The sequence below is a fragment of the Otolemur garnettii genome, unplaced genomic scaffold, assembly GCF_000181295.1.
Source record: "Otolemur garnettii isolate 467f Iridium unplaced genomic scaffold, OtoGar3 scaffold00022, whole genome shotgun sequence".
In the NCBI taxonomy this organism is placed as follows: Eukaryota; Metazoa; Chordata; class Mammalia; order Primates; family Galagidae; genus Otolemur; species Otolemur garnettii.
In genome coordinates this window covers 17527304-17545887 of record NW_003852417.1, presented here as the reverse complement: position 1 = coordinate 17545887, position 18584 = coordinate 17527304, and the positions used below count along the sequence as shown (strand labels likewise).

General features: G+C 48.8%; 2 protein-coding genes across 2 annotated transcripts in view; one reads left to right on the top strand and one right to left on the bottom strand.

Annotated features, from left to right (window-relative positions):
* Positions 1–15883, top strand: part of CIB4 (calcium and integrin binding family member 4) — a 51148-nt gene extending 35265 nt beyond the window's left edge. Inside the window, exons 4-7 of the mRNA XM_003787454.2 lie at positions 3738–3879; positions 13445–13554; positions 14188–14276; positions 15685–15883. Coding sequence (XP_003787502.1) covers positions 3738–3879; positions 13445–13554; positions 14188–14276; positions 15685–15715 — 372 coding nt within the window. The 3' untranslated portion in view covers positions 15716–15883. The remainder of the gene's footprint in view (positions 1–3737; positions 3880–13444; positions 13555–14187; positions 14277–15684) is intronic.
* A 1662-nt stretch (positions 15884–17545) lies between these two features.
* CUNH2orf70 (chromosome unknown C2orf70 homolog) overlaps positions 17546–18584 on the bottom strand; it is a 16937-nt gene continuing 15898 nt past the window's right edge. Inside the window, exon 4 of the mRNA XM_003787453.1 lies at positions 17546–17690. Coding sequence (XP_003787501.1) covers positions 17546–17690 — 145 coding nt within the window. The remainder of the gene's footprint in view (positions 17691–18584) is intronic.

The window sequence follows — 18584 nt, the reverse complement described above, 5'->3', positions numbered from 1 at the left end:
CCTGCAAGGCCAAGCAAAGGGGAAGCCCCCAGGGAAAGGGAAATTGGTATCTCATTTTCAGCTGGATCCGTGCTTAGGCAGTGAATTTGCTGACCTGCCTTGCACCTGTCTAAGCACAGGAAAACAGAATGGCTGCAGGGATTTCTTGTTATGTCCGCCCGGATTCACATGGTTTCTACCTCATGGAGAAGAACTCATATTTTGAGTAGGAGAGGTTTCAGCTCTGACATTTTCTTCTTGTTCACTTGCATTTGCATTATAAGCATCAGCTTCAATTGTGGTTTCCTTGCAGGAATCTTGTTAAGCCAGGTATCCATTTGTAAGAGTTAATGTAGTTAAAATCTGGTGATGTATTCTGTAAAGCCACTTAGCTAGGTACATGTGACTTGAAACACATCACAGCAGAAAATCTTTAACAGCATTAATTTGAGGCAGCTTCTGGGCATGCTGAGGTGGAAGGGTGGAGAAACCATTCACAGCAGGAGCTTGTTTGGAGGTTCTAGCCGGGCAATCTGGGTTCTCCCCACCCCTGGCTAGTCCTGGAACTTACATAGGATGTCCATAAAGTTTGTGTGCAATTTATTATGATAAACTATTTTAAATTGCACATGAACTTTATGTCTACCCTGTATATGAGACATATGTAATTACACATAAAATTAATATGGTATACTATAAGTAATCATATATGACAAATATATAATTGCATATAATTAGATATATTTTACATATCAATTATTATGTATTATACAAATATATTTGTTAATAATGTATTATTATATATTTTCATAATGATCACATATCAGTATATAGTTATAGTAAATAATTTATAATTATATTAATAGTGATTGTATTATTATTATTAATATAAATAAATACTAATACAATATATGGATAGATACAATAGACTCTGTTACCTAGAGATGTTATTTACAAGGCAGATTTCTGGCAGTGTTAGTTTGCTAAGGGTGCCAAAACAGTAAACAACAGAACTGTACTGTCTCATAATTCTTCAAGGCAGAAGTCTGAGGTCAAGGTGTGGGCCTGGCTGGTTCTTCTGAGAGCTGGGAGGGAGACTTGGCTTGGAGCTGCGGCACCCTGACCTCTGCCTTCATCTTTCCATGGTGCTGCCTCTGAATATATGTGTCCAAATTTCTCCTTTTTATAAGGACACCCGTCATGTCAGATTAGGGTCATCCTACTCCATATAACCTTGACCTGACCCCTAACTAATTATATCTACAACAACTCTATTTCCAAATGAAATCGCATTCTGAGGTCTAGGGGTTAGGACTTCAATATATGAATGGGGGTGGTGGCGCATAATTCAACCTATAGCCCTAGGCCACATCTTAGATCTTCTAAAACAAGATCTCTCAGGGTGAGAGCTTAGAATTCTGTGTGTGTGTTTACATAGTGTGTTCCATTCACCAATGCACAACAGTGGGGTGAGCACGTTGTTTTTTGCAGTTTTTAAAAAAATTGTGATAAGAACATCTAATGTGAAATAGACCCTCTTAAATTCTTAGTACACAATACAGTATTGTGAGCAATAGGCACAATGTTGTACAGCAGATCGCTAGAATTCATGTTTTTAACAAGACCCCCCAGTGTGCCTCATATGTTCCCTCAAGTTTGAGAACTACGTGGCCTTCCAAGGTGACCATGTCCCCTCTCCCACCTCAAATACATAGGGATTCAAATAAAACTATACATTTGAATATGTAACTTGAGTTCAAAAGAAATGAAAGGGAAATTTTCATGTGCCAAAATGGAGAAATCAGAACCAGAGAGCTAAGTATTGGCCGATGGCAAGGCAACCCATAGGAATAGACAACAGGGCTCGGCGCCTGTGGCTCAAGTGGCTAAGGCGCCAGCCACATACACCTAAGGTGGCGGGTTCGAATCCAGCCCAGGCCTGCCAAAAAACAATGATGGCTGCAACCAAAAAATAGCCAGGCATTGTGGCAGGTGCCTGTGGTCCCAGCTACTTGGGAGGCAGAGGTAGGAGACTCGCTTGAGCCCAAGAATTGGAGGTCGCTGTGAGCTGTGATGCCTCAGCACTCTACCCAGGGGGACAGCTTGAGGCTCTTTCTCAAAAGAAAAAAAAAGGAATAGACAACAGTATAGTGTCATAGCGTTGAGGTGGGGGTTCAAATCTCCTTGAAGGAGGGCGTAGGGCCATTGTGTGCTTGAAGTAGAAGAACTGGAACTAACCCTTTGTCATGAAGCTTGGAACCATGAACAGATGCCTTGTTAGGGAAAAGAGACCAGATTTGCTCAAATGTAGTTGAACCTCTATAAGGGGACCACTTATGTGTGGTCCACTGTAACAAACTGTTCAACATAAGGAAGTAGGCCTACTGTACTGATACGTACATATGGTGCATGTCTGGCCTATGAAAATTAGGTCAACTTCAGGAGGTGGTCAATATAGGGAGGTGGTCATCTATGGAGGTTCTACTGTAACTAGAAATTTGAAAGACTGAAGAACTATTGGTCTTTCACATCTGCTGTGTGAATTCACAGGGAGAAGGAGCCTTTTCTAGCTGAGGTGCACGCAAGGAAAGAGAACTTGGGCTATGGGTGAAGCATGCATCAGGGCTCATTCTTGAACATTGGGGCAGAGCTAGGATCTGATAAGTTCTGCAGCCTGGAACATGCAAGGTCTGGACACCTGAGCAGCTCAGAGAAAGGAGCCTTGGGATGTGGGAATAGGTCAGGGGCACAGAAAGGAGGGGAAGGGGTGCTAAAGGTGAACTCAATACATTGTTCTGTGCAGTTCCCCCTTTAACCCTCCTAAGACCTGCCCCCCCAGCACACCCCACCTACCCATTCTCTGGGGCTGCAGGGGGAGTAGCAAGGCAGACTTAAAGAGCTGTTTCTGAGCTGGCAGGGAAGCAGCTGGGCTGTCACAAGCCCAGGCCATCAGTGCCAGAAGAGAAGGGCCCTCACAGGCCATATGTGACTCTGCCAGGCCCAGTTTAGGGGACCCAGGGTGTCTAAAATTACAGACTCTTACTCATTTGGTGGCCTAATTTGAGAACTTGTTTGGTTTAAGAATGAAAATTGCTGTGACAATTATGATATCTATATTACATGATGGTTATTAATAGGTAGCAACTAACTTCCAATTGTTCAGTGTTATTTATCAGGCACTGTGCAACTGTAAACCTATCCTGTCGGGTCCTCATGGCAATCCTGCTACATAGATCTCCATCCCACCCTGGCTTGGAGATGAGAAATCTCAGGCTCTGAGAGAGCATGTAATTTGTCTAAACCAAGTTCATGACCTAGTAAATAGGGAAGCCGAGATTCAAACCCAGATCTGTCTGACTTCTACATTCCTATGTTGACCATGGCTAACTCCAGGGTGTTGATTACAGATGATTTTTATTCTATTCCTTATTCTTTTCTGTGTTTGCCAAGTTTTCTCCATTAGGTGGAGAAAAGTTAATAACTATAAAAAGAATAAAACAACCAAAAAATGAGCCTTTGGAATGTGTGTTCAGGAAGAGGTGATAGTGGGCAGGGTGAGGTCAGGCAGGGTCGCTTGCCCTGGGCCCACACCACACCCAGGGGCCTGGCTTACAGAGCCAGAATCAATAATACTTAGGTTGCTGCTGGTATTTTTTTCTCAAACCCAGGACAGGACATATTGTTCAGGGACAGATGAGAGAGGCTCAGGGAGATGTGAACTTGATCTTGAAAGACCTCTCCCCTCTCCCTTCCCACAGGTCAACCCCTTCAGAGACCGAATCTGCAGAGTGTTTTCTCACAATGACGTGTTCTCCTTTGAGGATGTGCTGGGCATGGCCTCTGTGTTCAGCGAGCAGGCCTGTCCCAGCCTGAAGATCGAGTATGCCTTTCGTATCTATGGTGGGTGCAGTGAAGGATGGGGGATGAGGGCAAGGGGGGAAGTGCCACAAATGCTGTACTACATCTGGAATCCATCAACATCAGTCACTGACAGACTGGTGCTATCTGGTGCTTGCCTGGGTGTTTGTGGGTATATGTCATGCTTTGCAAGTACTGAGGAATAGAACACAACTCATTGAGAACCGCAACTCCAGTGGATAGCTGCCCTCCTCTCCATGTTGTCACAGGCTAATGTCATCGGTGTTAATATCTGGTGGTAGCATGTGGGCATGTGAGAGAGAGGAGAGACAGTGGGTACTCCCTGTGGCTATAAAGGATTTATGCTTGTTTGGCTGGAGAGGCACAGGGTGGGAAGTTAAGAAAATGTGAACTAGCTAAGCCACTATATGGCTAAGCAATCTTGGACAAATCATTTCACTTTTCTGGAGCTCAATCTCTCTCATCTTTAAAATGAGGCAGTTGAGAGAGATAATCTCTGAGGTCCTTTGACATTTTTTGGTCTCTGATGCCGTCTGGAGCAGTCATAAGTCTCTGCTAAAGTTCTGCTCTTCACCAGGCAAATGTCCTCTTAGCACAGCTGGGATGCATGGAATTCTCAAAAGGAATCAATCAAAAGGAAAGAAACAAAGAAATCTTGAGAAGCCTTCAAACAGAGCAGGTATGAGGCTTAAAGTGCATCATGATAACTCTTTGGCCCCAAAGCACTTGCACAAAGACTTGCGCCTTTCAACATCTCACCTGCCTTCTTTTCTTGCCAGCTCCTTCCCTGTCTCCATGATAGACTCCATCTTATTTATGCCTCACCCAAGCAGACTTGGATAAAATGGAGTAGAGGGATTTTAAGCCAGATGGACCTGTGAGGGCTCAGTTTTCTCATCTGCAGAAAGGACTTAGTAACATCACTGTATCCTACATGTTCTCAGGTTCAGCATCCAGGAAACACACATGAAATCACAGACTCCCCTCCTGAGAATGGCTGAGGAGGCTCCTATCATATTGTTGCTCCTGTAGATAGTAACTGTAGACTCTAAATTAATACAAAAATCAACTAGCTGGTGACACTGGAAAGCTACCAAAGCAGATAGATTCTAGAGCGCTTTGACACTTGCAAGAAGAAAATGGTACTGGATAGGTTCTGTCCCACCACCATTTTTGGTTTTAAACTTTTTTAGCCTGATGGTGGCTGCTTCAGCGAGCAGCATTGTGCAGGCTGATAGAAACACTGATGCTTCCTGACTTGAAGAGCCAGAGAGTGTGAGGCACCCACAGCTCCAGCAAAGTGAGGGGAGAGTCTGTGAAAGAAGCAAGAGAGAAAGGGAGTCCCAATTCTGTGTATTAACTGTGCCCAAATCTTTCTGATCTCTATACCAGAAACACAAGGGCAGACTCAGAGCAGCTCAGCTAAGGGTAAAAGCATTGAACTGAGATTCGAGATGCTACTGCATTTTAACAAGATCTATGAGCGACAGGGTTTATATTTTGAGTCCAGCCAATTACCTGATAAAACAAAAAATTCAGCACTCACTGAAGGAATGCGGAGTCTCCACAATAAAACATTTATAATGTTCAAAGTGTTGTCCAAAATTATTCAATATATATATACACATATATTTTTTTAAAAAATGTAAGCATTATCAAGAATAGAGACTGACTGACATGACCCAGATGTTGGAATTAGCTAGGAATTTTAAAATATCTATTATTACTGTATTACTCAGGATTTTCCAGAGAAACAGAACAAATAGGATGTGGGGGGATGTGTTTATATATAGAAAGAAAAAGAGAGCAAGAAAGAGATTTATTATAGGAATGGGATCATGTGCTTATAGAAGCTGAAAGCCCCATGATTCACTGTATGCAAGCTGAAGAACCAGGCAAGCTGGTGGTGTAATTCATTCTGAAAGTCTAGGAATCAGCAGTATCAATGTCTGAGGACAGAGAATATGGATGTCCCAGCTCAGTAAGATTACCAATTCAGTCTTCCTTCACCTTTTTGTTTTATTGAGCCCTCAACAGGTTAGACAGTGCTCATCCACAATGGTGAGGCTGATATTCTTTACTCAGTGGTTCAAATGCTGATCTCTTCCAGCAACACCCTCACAGACACACCCAGAAATAATGTGTTACCAGCTATCTGGGCATCCCTTAGCCCAGTCAAGTTGACACATAACATTAACCATCATGCTAACCATGCCCAATGATGTGGGAAAAAAGTGTTCATCTCAAAAAGAGAGGAAACTTCAGCAGAGAAATAGAAACTATAAGAAAGAATCAAATGGAAAATATAGAACTGAAAAATAAAGTATCTGAAATAAAAATTCACTGGATGGGCTTAACAGCAAAATTGAGATAATAGAAGAGTTTGGAAACTTGAAGATAGGTCAACAGAAACAATCTAGCTGAAGAATAGAGAAAAAAAATATTGAGAGGAGAGAAAAACAGAGCCTTGGGAACATGTAAGACAACAGGAGGGTCTGACATACGTATTGGATTGGAGTCTCAAAAGGAGAGGAGAATGAATGAGACAGAAAAGACATTTCAAGAAATAATGGCCCCAGATCTTCTAAATTTGATATAAGACACAAATTTACATGAGTTCTAAGTAGGATAAGTACAAATGCACTTACATAGCCAAATTCTATCAGCTTTGTAGGCCCCACCTGTCCACACCAGTCTTCCTTCTTCTTTGCCCCAAGTATTTCTGAGAGTCTCCAATCATCAAAAAGGAGTTTAAGCCCACTAGCTGATATGCTTCTCTGTTCGGCTCCTACCACCCCTGGCAGTGCTCTTCTGGCCAAGGCAGCTGCTCTGGGACAATGCTGGTCCAGGCTCTGTGCTCCTCTCAGCCAAGCCTGCAGTTTGCAAGTCATAAGAACTTACTACATAAAAGCAACTGATAAGGGACAGCAATATATTCATTTTCCATTGTTGTATAATGAATTACTACAAATTTAAAGGCTGCAGAGAAGGCACATTTATAATCTTAGAGTTTCTGTGGGTAGCAGTTTGGGCACAGCATTGTAGGGTCTTCCTGTTAGGATTTCATAATGCCACAGTCAAGGCTCTGGCCAAGCTACCCTCTCATCTAGAGAGTGCCCCTGGGAGGAATCCACCCACAAGCTTGCTCAAGTTGCTGGCAGAACTCATGTCTTCATGTGTACAGGACTTAGGCTCTCAGCTAGAGGCTGTCCTCAGTTCCTGTCACAAGGGCCTTCCAACATGGCCACCTGCTTCCTCAGAGACAGCCAAGGAAATAATCTGTCGAGTCACCCCGTTGGCAAGAGTCTTATATGACAGTGTGGTCATGGAAATGATGTCCCATCATTTTTGGCAAATTCTATACATTGGAAGTAAGTCACAGTTCCCACCTGCAGTAAGAGAATGGGGATTATACAAAAGCATGAACCCCAAGAGGTGTGGACGATGGGAGAAGGGTGCTAGAGTCTGTCTAGCACCAAGCAAGGAAGGGAAGAGGCCTCCCGAGGGCCTAGGGTACCACGGGAAAGGGCTCAGGAAGAGGCAGTGCTTTTCTCCTCTCCGTGGTTGCCTCTCTCATCTCTGCTTCTCTCTGTGAACCTTCTCCTTCTGCACATCAACTTTTATGCCTCTGTGCTCAGGGGTCAAAGATGACTGCCCAGTCCCCCGCCATAGTCTGCATGTCTCTCTGGGACCACTCACAAGCACTTTCAGCTCTCCCTTCCATTTCCTCCAGAGATGCTGACTGGCCCTGCTGCGCCAGTGATCTAGCTGCTCCTGGGATGGGTAACTGGCCTTTCCCACCAACTGTAGTAAAAAAAAGCAGCAGAGTCACAGAAACGAGCATGGCTCCCGAGACCTGCCACTTGGGGGTGGGGACCCATCTCAGTAATGGCAGAATGTAGGCTGGGCTGATGTAACAAAAGATGTCTGCCTCAGCTGCTCTTCCCGGGTTTCTTGAGCTAAACAGACAAAGGCACCCAAGCCCCCCGGGAGCTGGGATGACAGCAGGTTCCCTCTGAACTTCAAGGCACAGTAGCTAGATCACTCTCAGCTCCGAGACAGGGACAGCACCCCTGGTCCCGGGAGGTCAGACAGAGCCTTGTGGCAGATCAAGGACCAGACACTGCAATGTCCCTCAGAATGTCTGTGTGTCTTCCTCACCCTTGAGCACAGAGTTTCCTTTCTCCTTGAGCCCAAGTACAAAACTGAAAGCTCAAAACCTTCATTCAATTCAACTGTTCAAGTAGACGCCCAGAGACTCAAAAACACCCAGCCTTCATCAGATGTACTCAGACAAATCCAAACTCTCTTTGGTCTCAGAAGATTTGCTACCTTACAGAGCAGGTAGCGGGGTTAGGGGAGATGGGACTCATGAACCCCTCAGCCTGGTGTCTGGCATGCGACGGCCACATAGTAAATCAGGATGTGAGTGCACTACATCGAAGGAAGAAGAGGAATGACAAAAAGGGACAAGAGCAGGAAAGGAGAAGATGGTTGTGGTGACAGTCATGATGACAACTCTTAGCAAAAGTCCTAAGACCTGGGCGGTGTCTGTGGCTCAAAGGAGTAGGGCGCCAGCCCCATATGCTGGAGGTGGTGGGTTCAAACCCAGCCCCGGCCAAAAAAAGAAAAACTGAAAAAAAAAAAAAGAGTCCTAAGACCTAACTCAGTGCTCTGACCCCTTGTTAATCCAGGTGTAGCCCCTGGACCAGCAGCATTTGCACTGCCAGGAAGTTGATTAGCGCAGAGCCCCAGGCCCCATCCCACCCACTGCATCAGAATCTGCATTCTAACAAGTCCCCAGCAGATTCCTCTGCATCTTGAAGTCTCCGAAGCACTTCTCAAACTTGGCTGCACATTGAAACCACTGGGAGTTTTGTTTTGTCTTTTATTTTTTTAAAATACAGATGCTTGGGACCCAGCTCCAGAGACTTGATGTAATGTATGTCTGGTTTGGGGGCTTTTTCAAAGCTCCCTGGGCGACGCTAACGTGCAGCAGAGTTTGAGAACTGTTGCTCTAGCCACCTCCATTAGTGGGGATGGCATTCAGTTATGTATGACAGCATTCGTGGGTTTTTTTAAAAAAGGCAAGTCTGGAATCAGGCATTCCAGAGCTGAGGCAGCAACGCCAGGAAGTAACCGAGGGTTCAGGCTCCTCCAAGCTTCCTACTCTGCCAATGATAGGGGACCATTGTCCTCATGGTCATGAAATGTTTCTCATATTCATTCTACGAAGGAAAAAAGGGGACAGGAGAAAGGACAAGAACAAAGTATTCATCCACAGGCACGGATGGGTCCATCCTCCTTTCAAAGCTCTCTTGGGAGCACCACCCAGCAACTTCAGTTTATATTCCATTGGCCAGAGTATGTCACATGGCCACCCATAGCTGCAAGGGACACTGAAATGTCATGTATTTTAAGCTGGACATGGTGTCATCCTGAGAAAGAGCTGCAGTTCTGTTAGTAGGAAAGATGGGATGACGACTGTTGGTCAAGAATCTCCCTGGTATTCACCTGCTGGGCCCCGGGTCCCACTTTGAGGAACACTCTAGCTTCCAACTGATAATTCCCCCTCTCTGTGCACCCCAAGGGAGATTTTCCACTGGCAGAGACCACCATCCCAGTGATGCTTTTTTGCTCCCATCAGCATGGCCTTCCCCAGATCTGAGTTACCCCCAGCAGGTTCCAGAGTGTCAGCGGCAGGTCTTTCATACCTGCCCAGGACCTGAGCAGCCACAAGGGGTGTGGCTAGCTGGGGAGAGGCCAAGGAGGAGACCAAATCTCTCTTGGGAATAGCAGCAATTGAGTATTCCCCCTTACTTGACCAAATGGTTGGTTTTTGTGAAAGTTCTGTGTAAACTGCAAGGAGTAAGAATAGCAGAGAGAGATGGAAAGAGTCTTGGGGGGGGGGACCTGAAAGCTGAGCCCTGACTTCACCTGCTCTCCAAGTCTCCTCTCCATTGTTGGGAAACTGCAAGAGGAAGGCTCCAGCCACTCCGGAGTGGTCCTAGGCTGCAGGTCCTGAGGCTGCCGAGGCCATGCAGGCTGGCCAGCAGCCCAAGATACGAGTCCCCTCCCCTCCCCCAGGCTGCTCTGACCTTGCGCCCCTCAAAGCAGAGCAGCTCTCTGAGAGTACATTTTACTGTAGCAAACTGTTCTGCTTCCAGATGGCTTGGGACCAAAACCATGCCATTTGCTGCAGTCTCTGCATACGGGAGTTGGGCCAGCAGGATGCCTGGGGACACTGCAGGTGTCCAGGAGAGGCTACAGAACTTCTCCCCAGCAGTGCAGTGTCACTGCGGCTGCCACTGCCTCCAGGTCCTAGTGTTGGTCCCTCTGCCCCATTCACCTTCTTTGAGCCATTTCCCGTGATAGCGGAGATGGTCAGGGTGCCTCCACACATGTCTTGGGGCTTGGTCTCCAAGCCCTGGGGCTGATAAGCATTCAGCCAGGGGAGGATACTGCCAGTGGAGTGAGGGGACACTTGTATCTTTCACACCCACAACCTGCCTTGGGGAACAGAGATAAGTCTTGGCTTTGCCACTCAAGGACCCTGTGACATCAGTAAACCCTGGGCCTCAGCTTCTCTAGGAGCCCAATATGGCTCCAGCTCCCAGTCATCAAGGTGGGCTCCACAGTCTCTGTGGTTTGCATTTTTAGTGTTTAGCAGTCATCAAGTGATGTAGAATTCCAGGCAATGTCCATGTATTTTCTTATTTAAGCTTCACAGAAGCTCTGTGGAGGTAGTACGATTATTCCCATTTTACAGATTAAGAAACTGAGGCTCAGATAATGAATTAAGATTAAATTTGGTAGCCAATGACAGCAAACCCCAACTAACAATGGCTTAAGCAACAAAGCTCCTGAGATTGCTGAAAGCTATGTATTTATTTCTCTAGAATAATATTTGTCATTTTATCACCCATTCCCAAGGTCACCTCATTGTCAGTATTTGTATTTGTCACTTTATTGCCTATTCCCAGGGTGACCTCATTGTCCTAGAGGACTACACTTTTTGTTTAAAGACAGTCCCAGAAGGTTCCTGCACCTCTTCTGCTCACATCTCATTAGCCAGAACTTAGCCACATGTCCATAGCTAGCAGCAAGAGAGGCTGGGAAATGCAGTGTTCACTTTGGATGATCCCATAACTGGTAAAAATTGTCACTCTGCTGCATTACAGGCAGCGATGGGTGGTTAAGACCATAGACCTCTTAGCTGTTGCCATACTCAGTAGTTAGCATGTCAGCCCTGCAAACTGGGGGCGTTGAGTTCAAAGAACTCACCCGGGCCTGATTAAGAAGATTCAGACCATCTGGGTTGTTTCTGACATACTGCTGTTGTGGAATTTATATCCTAGTGGAGGGAAATACATGAGCTAGGAAGGAAAACAGTGTGTTAGGTGTTAGGGGTGCTGGGATGGGGCAGGAAATGCAGTTTTACACAGGTGATGGGGGATGCCTCAGCAAGGAGCTGGCACTGGATTAAAGGCCCAGGGATGTCTGTGTGAGAGTAGACCAGGGAGGAGGAACCCCCATGCCAAGGCCCAGAGACAGACGTGCACCTGGCTTGATGGCGGTCTAGCAGGGAGGCAGAGAGAGGGCAGGGACTCCTAATCCTGAAGGAGGCAGAGAGGGGGAGAATAGGAAACTCAGCAGGAGAGTCCAGGACAACCAGGAGAGAAGTGTTGTGACCGGACAGGTGGAGGCGGTGCAGTGGGAAGTGAAAAGGGAGCTGGGAGCATTAGCTGGCACCTGGCCTGTGGCATAGGAGGAGGGGTCAAGTGTGACCCGTCAGCCTGATCAGCTGGAGGATGGAGCTGCCCATTTGCTGAGAAGCAGACAGTGGTGAGTGAAGCAGGCCTTGGGGCAGGGCCGGGAGGAAGCACCAGGACCGTGGGCTTGGACGTGGTGAATATGAGGACTCTAGGTGGAGCGAGGAGGGAGACAGGTGGAGACACTCGTCTGCAGCTCGGGGAGAAGCCTGGGCTGGAGAGGTGAATTTAGGCTGCATCAGCACATAGATAATATTCAAAGGCAAGTGGCAGAAAGGAGATTAAGGAGGTAAGCGTGGTTGTTTAATTTCCGCAGGCCTCAGTTTCATCGGTGCTATGAGGATTAAATGCAGTGAAATGTAAAGACCTTTACTGGGCAATGTCTGTTGTGGTGGTGGTTACAGAACTTGGGAGGGCAAGGCCACTGCATTACTGCCTGCCCGGCAAGTGGCCCGGGGGCCTGCCGAGAGCACTGCACATCCTCATCTGAGCATTCAATGCCCCGAGCAGCTCCGCCCATCTTCCAGACTTAACCCCCAACTGTCCTCCCTCCCAGGCCCTGTGCCAATCCTCTGCTCCCTTCACTGGCCTGAACACCCCAATGTTTCTTCTCTATCTCCGGTGTCCCCTCACCTTCTCCAGCTGCCATCTCTGAGCACACCTTTCAGACGACTGCTGTGAAGAGCCACAGTGGCACTGAAGGGATGCAGGATACTTTCTAAGGTGGCTTTGTGAGCAACAGGGTCATATAGACCCTGGCTGTCCAGTGTTGAAAGGGCTTATGCAATGACCATACATTCTTGCCCAAAATAGAGGACCCAAGGTCAGACAAGGGCCAGGGCACCCCCAACTGGTGGGACCATAGGTGGAAACCAGGCATTGTCTTAAAGATCAGGGATACCTGGGCTGTAGCCACATGTTGGAGGATCAAGCAGCCTTCACGCACAGGGGTCAGTAGGACATGTGGGAGTCTGAGGAGCTGTGGTGCCACCCACTGTTGTTCAGCCCAGTGTCCCCATGGTTTGGCAGCATTGTGGCTATGAAGGGGGTGAAGATGTGTGGCGGCCTTCCCGGGTACTGGAGGTTCCCTGTCCTTGCTCCCACCCTTCTTCTGATCACCGTGGCTTGCCTGGGGTGAGGAACAAGGCCAGTGCTTGCCCATTTCTGGTCTCCACATACGAAGAAGGCTGCGCGGGTTGCGGGAAGTATTGCCTCTTGTCCCCCAACCCTTTGAGGGCATAGCCAGAGTCCTGGTGGCCAAGCCCCCTGTGGCCAGGCACACCACTGTCCCTGCTTCATCATGGAGGTGAGGTCATTGTCTGGTTCCTCAGCTACTGTGCAGGCACAGGAATGGGGCTGGCTCCCAGGACCTCTGGCTCCGAATCTGGTGACCTTCTGCTCCTGCTTGGACAGGCCATATAACCCCTCTGTGCCTCGGTGTTCTTTTGGTAAAATAGGACTGATAAAAGGTCGATCGTGAAGATTCAATAACTTAAAATAGGTCAAGCTCTCAGAACAGGCCTGAGCACGCAGTAGGTGCCCACTCAATGCCTATGGTGGTTATCATTCAGCGCACCTTTGCAGCTTATGGCAGCTGCAGTGCCTGTGCACCTGTGCACCTATGCCTTCAGCCTGCCCAGGTTTCACCTGAGTCCCAGGTTCTAGATGCACCTGGGACGGTCGGGCCCTGCTGACGGGAATCTGTGGGATCCTGGCTAGCTCTGATCCTGAGCCACAGCCCTCAGAGACTCCTCAAGGCCACTTCCTGTCCAGTCTCCAACTCCCTCTAACACGGTCCTGGCTCCTCTTTGCAGATTTTAATGAAAATGGTTTTATCGATGAGGAGGACCTGCAGAGGATCGCCATGCGGCTGCTGAACACTGACGACGTGTCTGAGGACCTGCTGATAGACCTCACGAAGCACGTGTGTACCCTGGGCAGGGGCCACTCAAAGCCCCTGGATGGCAGGCACCTCTGGAGGAGGCAGATGGCCACTGGCCTTTGGTGCACCTGGTTCCTGGGGGCTGTCATGGGGTCAGAAAGCTCGAGGTGCCCTGAGGAATGAGCACACCAATGGAGGTGACTGCCCCTCAATTTTTTATCCTTCTTCTAAGGCCCTTCTAGGGTCACCAGAGCACTGTGCCAAATCCACCCAGTCAGAGGGGCCTCCACAGGCAGGAGGGCCAACGACAGCTGGGCAGCAGATGGACACATCCCAACTTCCCCTGCCCATGTTCCCCAGTGCAACACACGGTCCTGGTGTCCTAGGATGATAAGACTGAGACCAGCCCCACAAACCTAAGACAGGGCATGCATCTTTGTTCCTAGACCATGACAATGGTCAGGTGTCTCTGGGTTGAGGGGGAACCAGAAGGAAGATGAAAGCACAAACACTGTTGTCACTACCGCCTCCCTGCCCACCTGGGCCCTTGTAGTGCAGAACCCCTGCCCAACACACCCGGCTGCCATGAGGCACGTGGCCTCTCTCTTCCTTCCCTGTGCCCCATCTCACCTCACACCAGGTTCTAGTCAGCCTCCTTCTGTGCCCCCTGAACAGGTCCTGAGTGAGTCGGATCTGGACAACGACAACATGCTGTCCTTCTCTGAGTTTGAACACGCGATGGCCAAGTCTCCAGATTTCATGAAGTAAGATGTTCTGGAGGGGTAGGGGCTGCCCAGAATAGTGGGGGCAGGAAAAGCTCCCCAGTCTCCCCTTGGCTAAGGGGGCAACTCAGTCTTCTCAAGGAGGATGTGAGTTTCCAGGGCACTTGGCAGCTTCTTCCAGACTCAGTACAACTGAGGCTTCTAAGACCTACCATGGGGTAGTAAAAGGCAGAGGGGAGGACTGAGTTCCAAGTTTTGCAATGACATGAGAGGTAGAAACGCAGAGGCACGCCCCATGAGGTCCCCTGGACTCCAGGCTGACCTGGGTGCTGCCCTGGCCACTGTTAGTCCTACTCTCCTCCCCCCCGCCTCTGGCTGTCACTTGGAATTGAGGCATTTGTGGGGGGATGTGAAGATACCGGTGGCAGAGCTTGTGGAAGAAAATAATTTCTCAGTCCATCTCCTGAGAGATGCACCCAATTCTATGTCAGCTGAGAGCAGGAAAGGGTCTCACTGGTCTTCTGTGGCCCAGACTCCCGCACCTCCCTGGCCTGTAGGATGTCTCTTCTGGATCCTTCCAGTTATAGGAGATATACTTCTGTGGACAGCCCCCCCATCATGCCTATAGGGACCATCAGCATGGCCTTCTGCACGCTGAGCTGGTTCTGTGGACACAGTGCATACTCCAGAGTCTGATTCTGGCCCTGGGTCTCACAGTCCAGATGATAGCAATGAAGTGTGCGCACTCAAGAAATGTTAACAAACCAAAGTAGAACAGAGAGCCAGACCTTAGCAAGCACCAGGCAGGGGCCTGGGCCAGCTTGGTCTCTGTGCCAACGCCTCTGCCTCTCCCCTTAGTCCCCCACACTCAGCTGTATCCTTCCCACCAGCATCTCTGCTTTGTCGGACGTGAGGCCAAACATGGCTTCCCTATAGTAGACAAGTTTATATCTCTTTGGTTTGAATGCCTGTTAGTGACTTCTAAGTAATGTCTCAGCCCTGGCTCCAAATTCCCAGATAGAGAACCCAACTGGCCATGGTTAGAGGTCCAGCCCTCTCCCAAGCACCTGGTTGAGGAGAGAGCCCTCACTCCAGTGTGCTTGCCAAAGGGCTAGGGCTCAGGCGGACCCTGTTTAGAGACCCCAACCAAAGGTAACTCCTCTTCCTCTGTAACAGGCCAGCACGTAATTGAAGCTGGAGTCCCATCTGCCCTGAGTCACTCTTTGAATCACCCCCCTTTCTTCCCATTGATTGCAGTACCATGAGGTTCTGGGACCCTTTGCATTCTGGTGATGCTAAAAGAAGCTTTGGGGTTGGTCTAGTCATGACCCAGAGACAGGGACATGAGACATGGGCCAGGAGGGTGCCTCTAGGACTGCTGTAGGCCCAGGAGACAGAGGGACCCTTAGAACTACAGGCTCCAGGAAGCTTATGGGATTCTTTGCTTCAGCTCCTTTCGGATTCACTTCTGGGGATGCTGATGTGACGGCAAATGTGGCAAATACCACTCCGACAGCCTCGAGGGAGACACTGGAATCCAACTCCCTCCAGGCACTGGGGGTTCTAGCTTGAAGTAAGACTTCATCCCAGGCCCTCCCTCACCTCTAGAATATTGTTTATTAAATAAAACAAAAGAAAAGCCTCAGCCCATCAGTTTATCACTTTTTAAATGCACGATATAAATATACAAGAACTCATTCTAGGGCGTAAATCTTCAACGACACCAATCAAGTTGGGGTGGCAATTTTTCTAAGGGCAGAGTTCAAATCTCAGCCTATGTCATAGCAGAGGACCAGGCCAAACAAGATGAAGTTCACCGGGAAAATGTGTGTCCTCCTCTCCTGGCCCCTGAACCCTCGGCCCTGCTTCTTGCAGTGTGGATTTGCACAGAGTGTGCACATGGCTGTCATTCCACCTGGCACCTGGCTCCCCTCTCCTTGTCCAAGGGAGAAGCCATCTTGTCCCCCTGTGGCACCCCAGGTCTTGGGATAAGACAGCACGTGATCAGAGATCAGCTTTATTCACATTGCTACTTTGCCAAGCACTAGAACAAATTTGACCACCACAGGGACCCTTTGGGGCTCAGCTGGTTGGGGATTCTGAAACACAGAAGCAGCCCCTCATGGAGACCTATCGGATGCCCACCTGATGGGCACATGGCTTTTCTTTTTTATCCTGTCTCTTGCGAGGTGTCTAGATGCTGGCTACAGAGGAAGGGGTGTTTCAGCCTCAGTTAACTTGAACCTTGCTGTGGTCCCTTGCCTTCAGGTCCTGAGTCACACATACAATGGCAATAAGGCCCCAATGCTGAATAGGGTCTCCTTGGTCAAATAAATCCAGGAGGTGCTGGAATGTGGGAAAAGTCCTGTGGTGTGGATGTACACCTGGCTGCAGGTCCCCATCCCAGATCCTGCCTACTGAGGGCTGTCATCCACATCCTGCCCCCTGACCCCGCAGCCTAGTGAAAGCGGACACTCCAGTCCTTCCAAGGCCACCCACCTCCCAGTTGTCCACCTTTTAGTGGCTTCATCCTGGGCCATTTCCTCCTATCCCCTTCCAGAAACAGCTTGAGGGTAGAGGTCAAATCAGCCTGTCCCTGCCAGACTGCGTAGGATGCAGGGAAGGCTGTTTCCCACGGCTGCTTCTCCCAGACACTCCCCCTCTGCAGGGTCCTTGTGATCCCAAGGGCTGCTTTATCCCTGCCAATCATAGGAAGACCAGGGCTTGGGAATCAGCAAGACTTGGGTTCCAATACTTGCCATGTCATCTCCCAGCCATGTGAAGGCAACTTCTTACTTCCTCTAAGCTTCAGTGCCGCTGTCAGTACAGTGGAGATGATAATGGCTCCCTCACAAGTTACTGTGTAGCCTGAGTGACACCAGGTCAGGGTTGACAGGAATTCCTTCCCATCTCAGTCTGTGAAGTTGTTTGAGGCCCACTTGTCCCTCATTCTGAGACCTGGGACGATGGAGCTTCTTCAGTTAGAGTGGGAGTTCTCTATACCTGAGTGATCTGCCACTAAGGCTTGGCTACGTCCACTCCCCAGTTCTACCTGTCCCACCTTGGGGGAGAAGATGGGTAGACCCAATGCATAGCCAGACATTGCTTTTCTTGGCTTGAGGTTCTTGGGTTGAGATTCCCACAGGCCTTTAAGCCACAATGCTATGTGACCTATGTGGGATGCTTTCCTGCTATGGCCAAATATCCCTGGGCCCAGAGGAGAGGTACATAGGATGGTCATGGCTAAAGATTTTATTCTGAGCAAGCCAATTTGGTGGGGGCTGAGGCTCTCGGGTGACAGCCACCAGGTCTCACGCTCTGAACTCAAAGTAGCAGTCTCTCTTCTGCCGTTCTTGTGGAAAGACCTTCTTCCCAGATGGGAAGGTCTGGTAGGTCTTCAAGTTCTCAGGGGATACTCTTAAAAGATGCCACTTGTTCTTTGGGGTCAGTGGAGGCCTGGAAGGGAGGGCAAGGCCAGAGTTACACAGTGTACCAGAGAGGAAAGGTGTCACCCGCCCATTCCCCAGCCCACCTGCCCTGACACTGTTCATCAGCTCGACACCTGATGCGTCACACTGGATTAAGATGACAGCCTGCATCTGCAGAGTGAGGACACAGGCCTCAGATAGGCCCAGCATGGCTTCCAGCCCTAACTGGTGCTAGAAGTGCACACATATAAATGGACTCGGGCTTCTTTCTCCCTCTTTGCTTTGATGTCAGAGTAAGTAAGGTAGTGCTTATGATGCACTCGGCATGATGCCGTACAGTATTGGGCACTCCACACATGTGGTGGGGAATGGCTCTGGTGGTGGTCTGGTGGTGGAATCCAGAAGGGGAGGGACTTGCCTCAGGCCACAGAGCCCATCACTGATGCCCTTACCCCAACCACCTGTGCTGGGCATGGGGCTGTCAGCAGCAGTGCAGCCTGCCAGGAAATTAGGAGAAGGAAAAAAGCTGGGGATTTCTGAACACCCCCAAAGCTGTGGGAGGGGTAGGTCCTGTCCAGAGCAGTCTCAGGGGGATATGTCTCCCCAGGAGAGGCCCATTCTGTTTTGGGGGACATATTGGCTCTGAGCCAACCAAAGCACAAAGACAGCCCAGAGCCGTGGAGCTGGTGACAGAAGATGCTGGTTCCTTTCCAAGCCCTGCCTCAGACCCTGCAGAAGTCCCCTACGTGATCACCAAATTTCAGTTTCTCTATTTATAAATTGGTCCCAACTCTCTTGCAAAGAGGAACTTTTAGAGGCAGTGAAATCTGTTTCTTTGAAAACATTAAACTTAAAAACTCAATTCAATTCAAGTTGGGGAAGGAGGAAGAGGGAGGAGGATTGGTGGGCTCCCACCTAATGG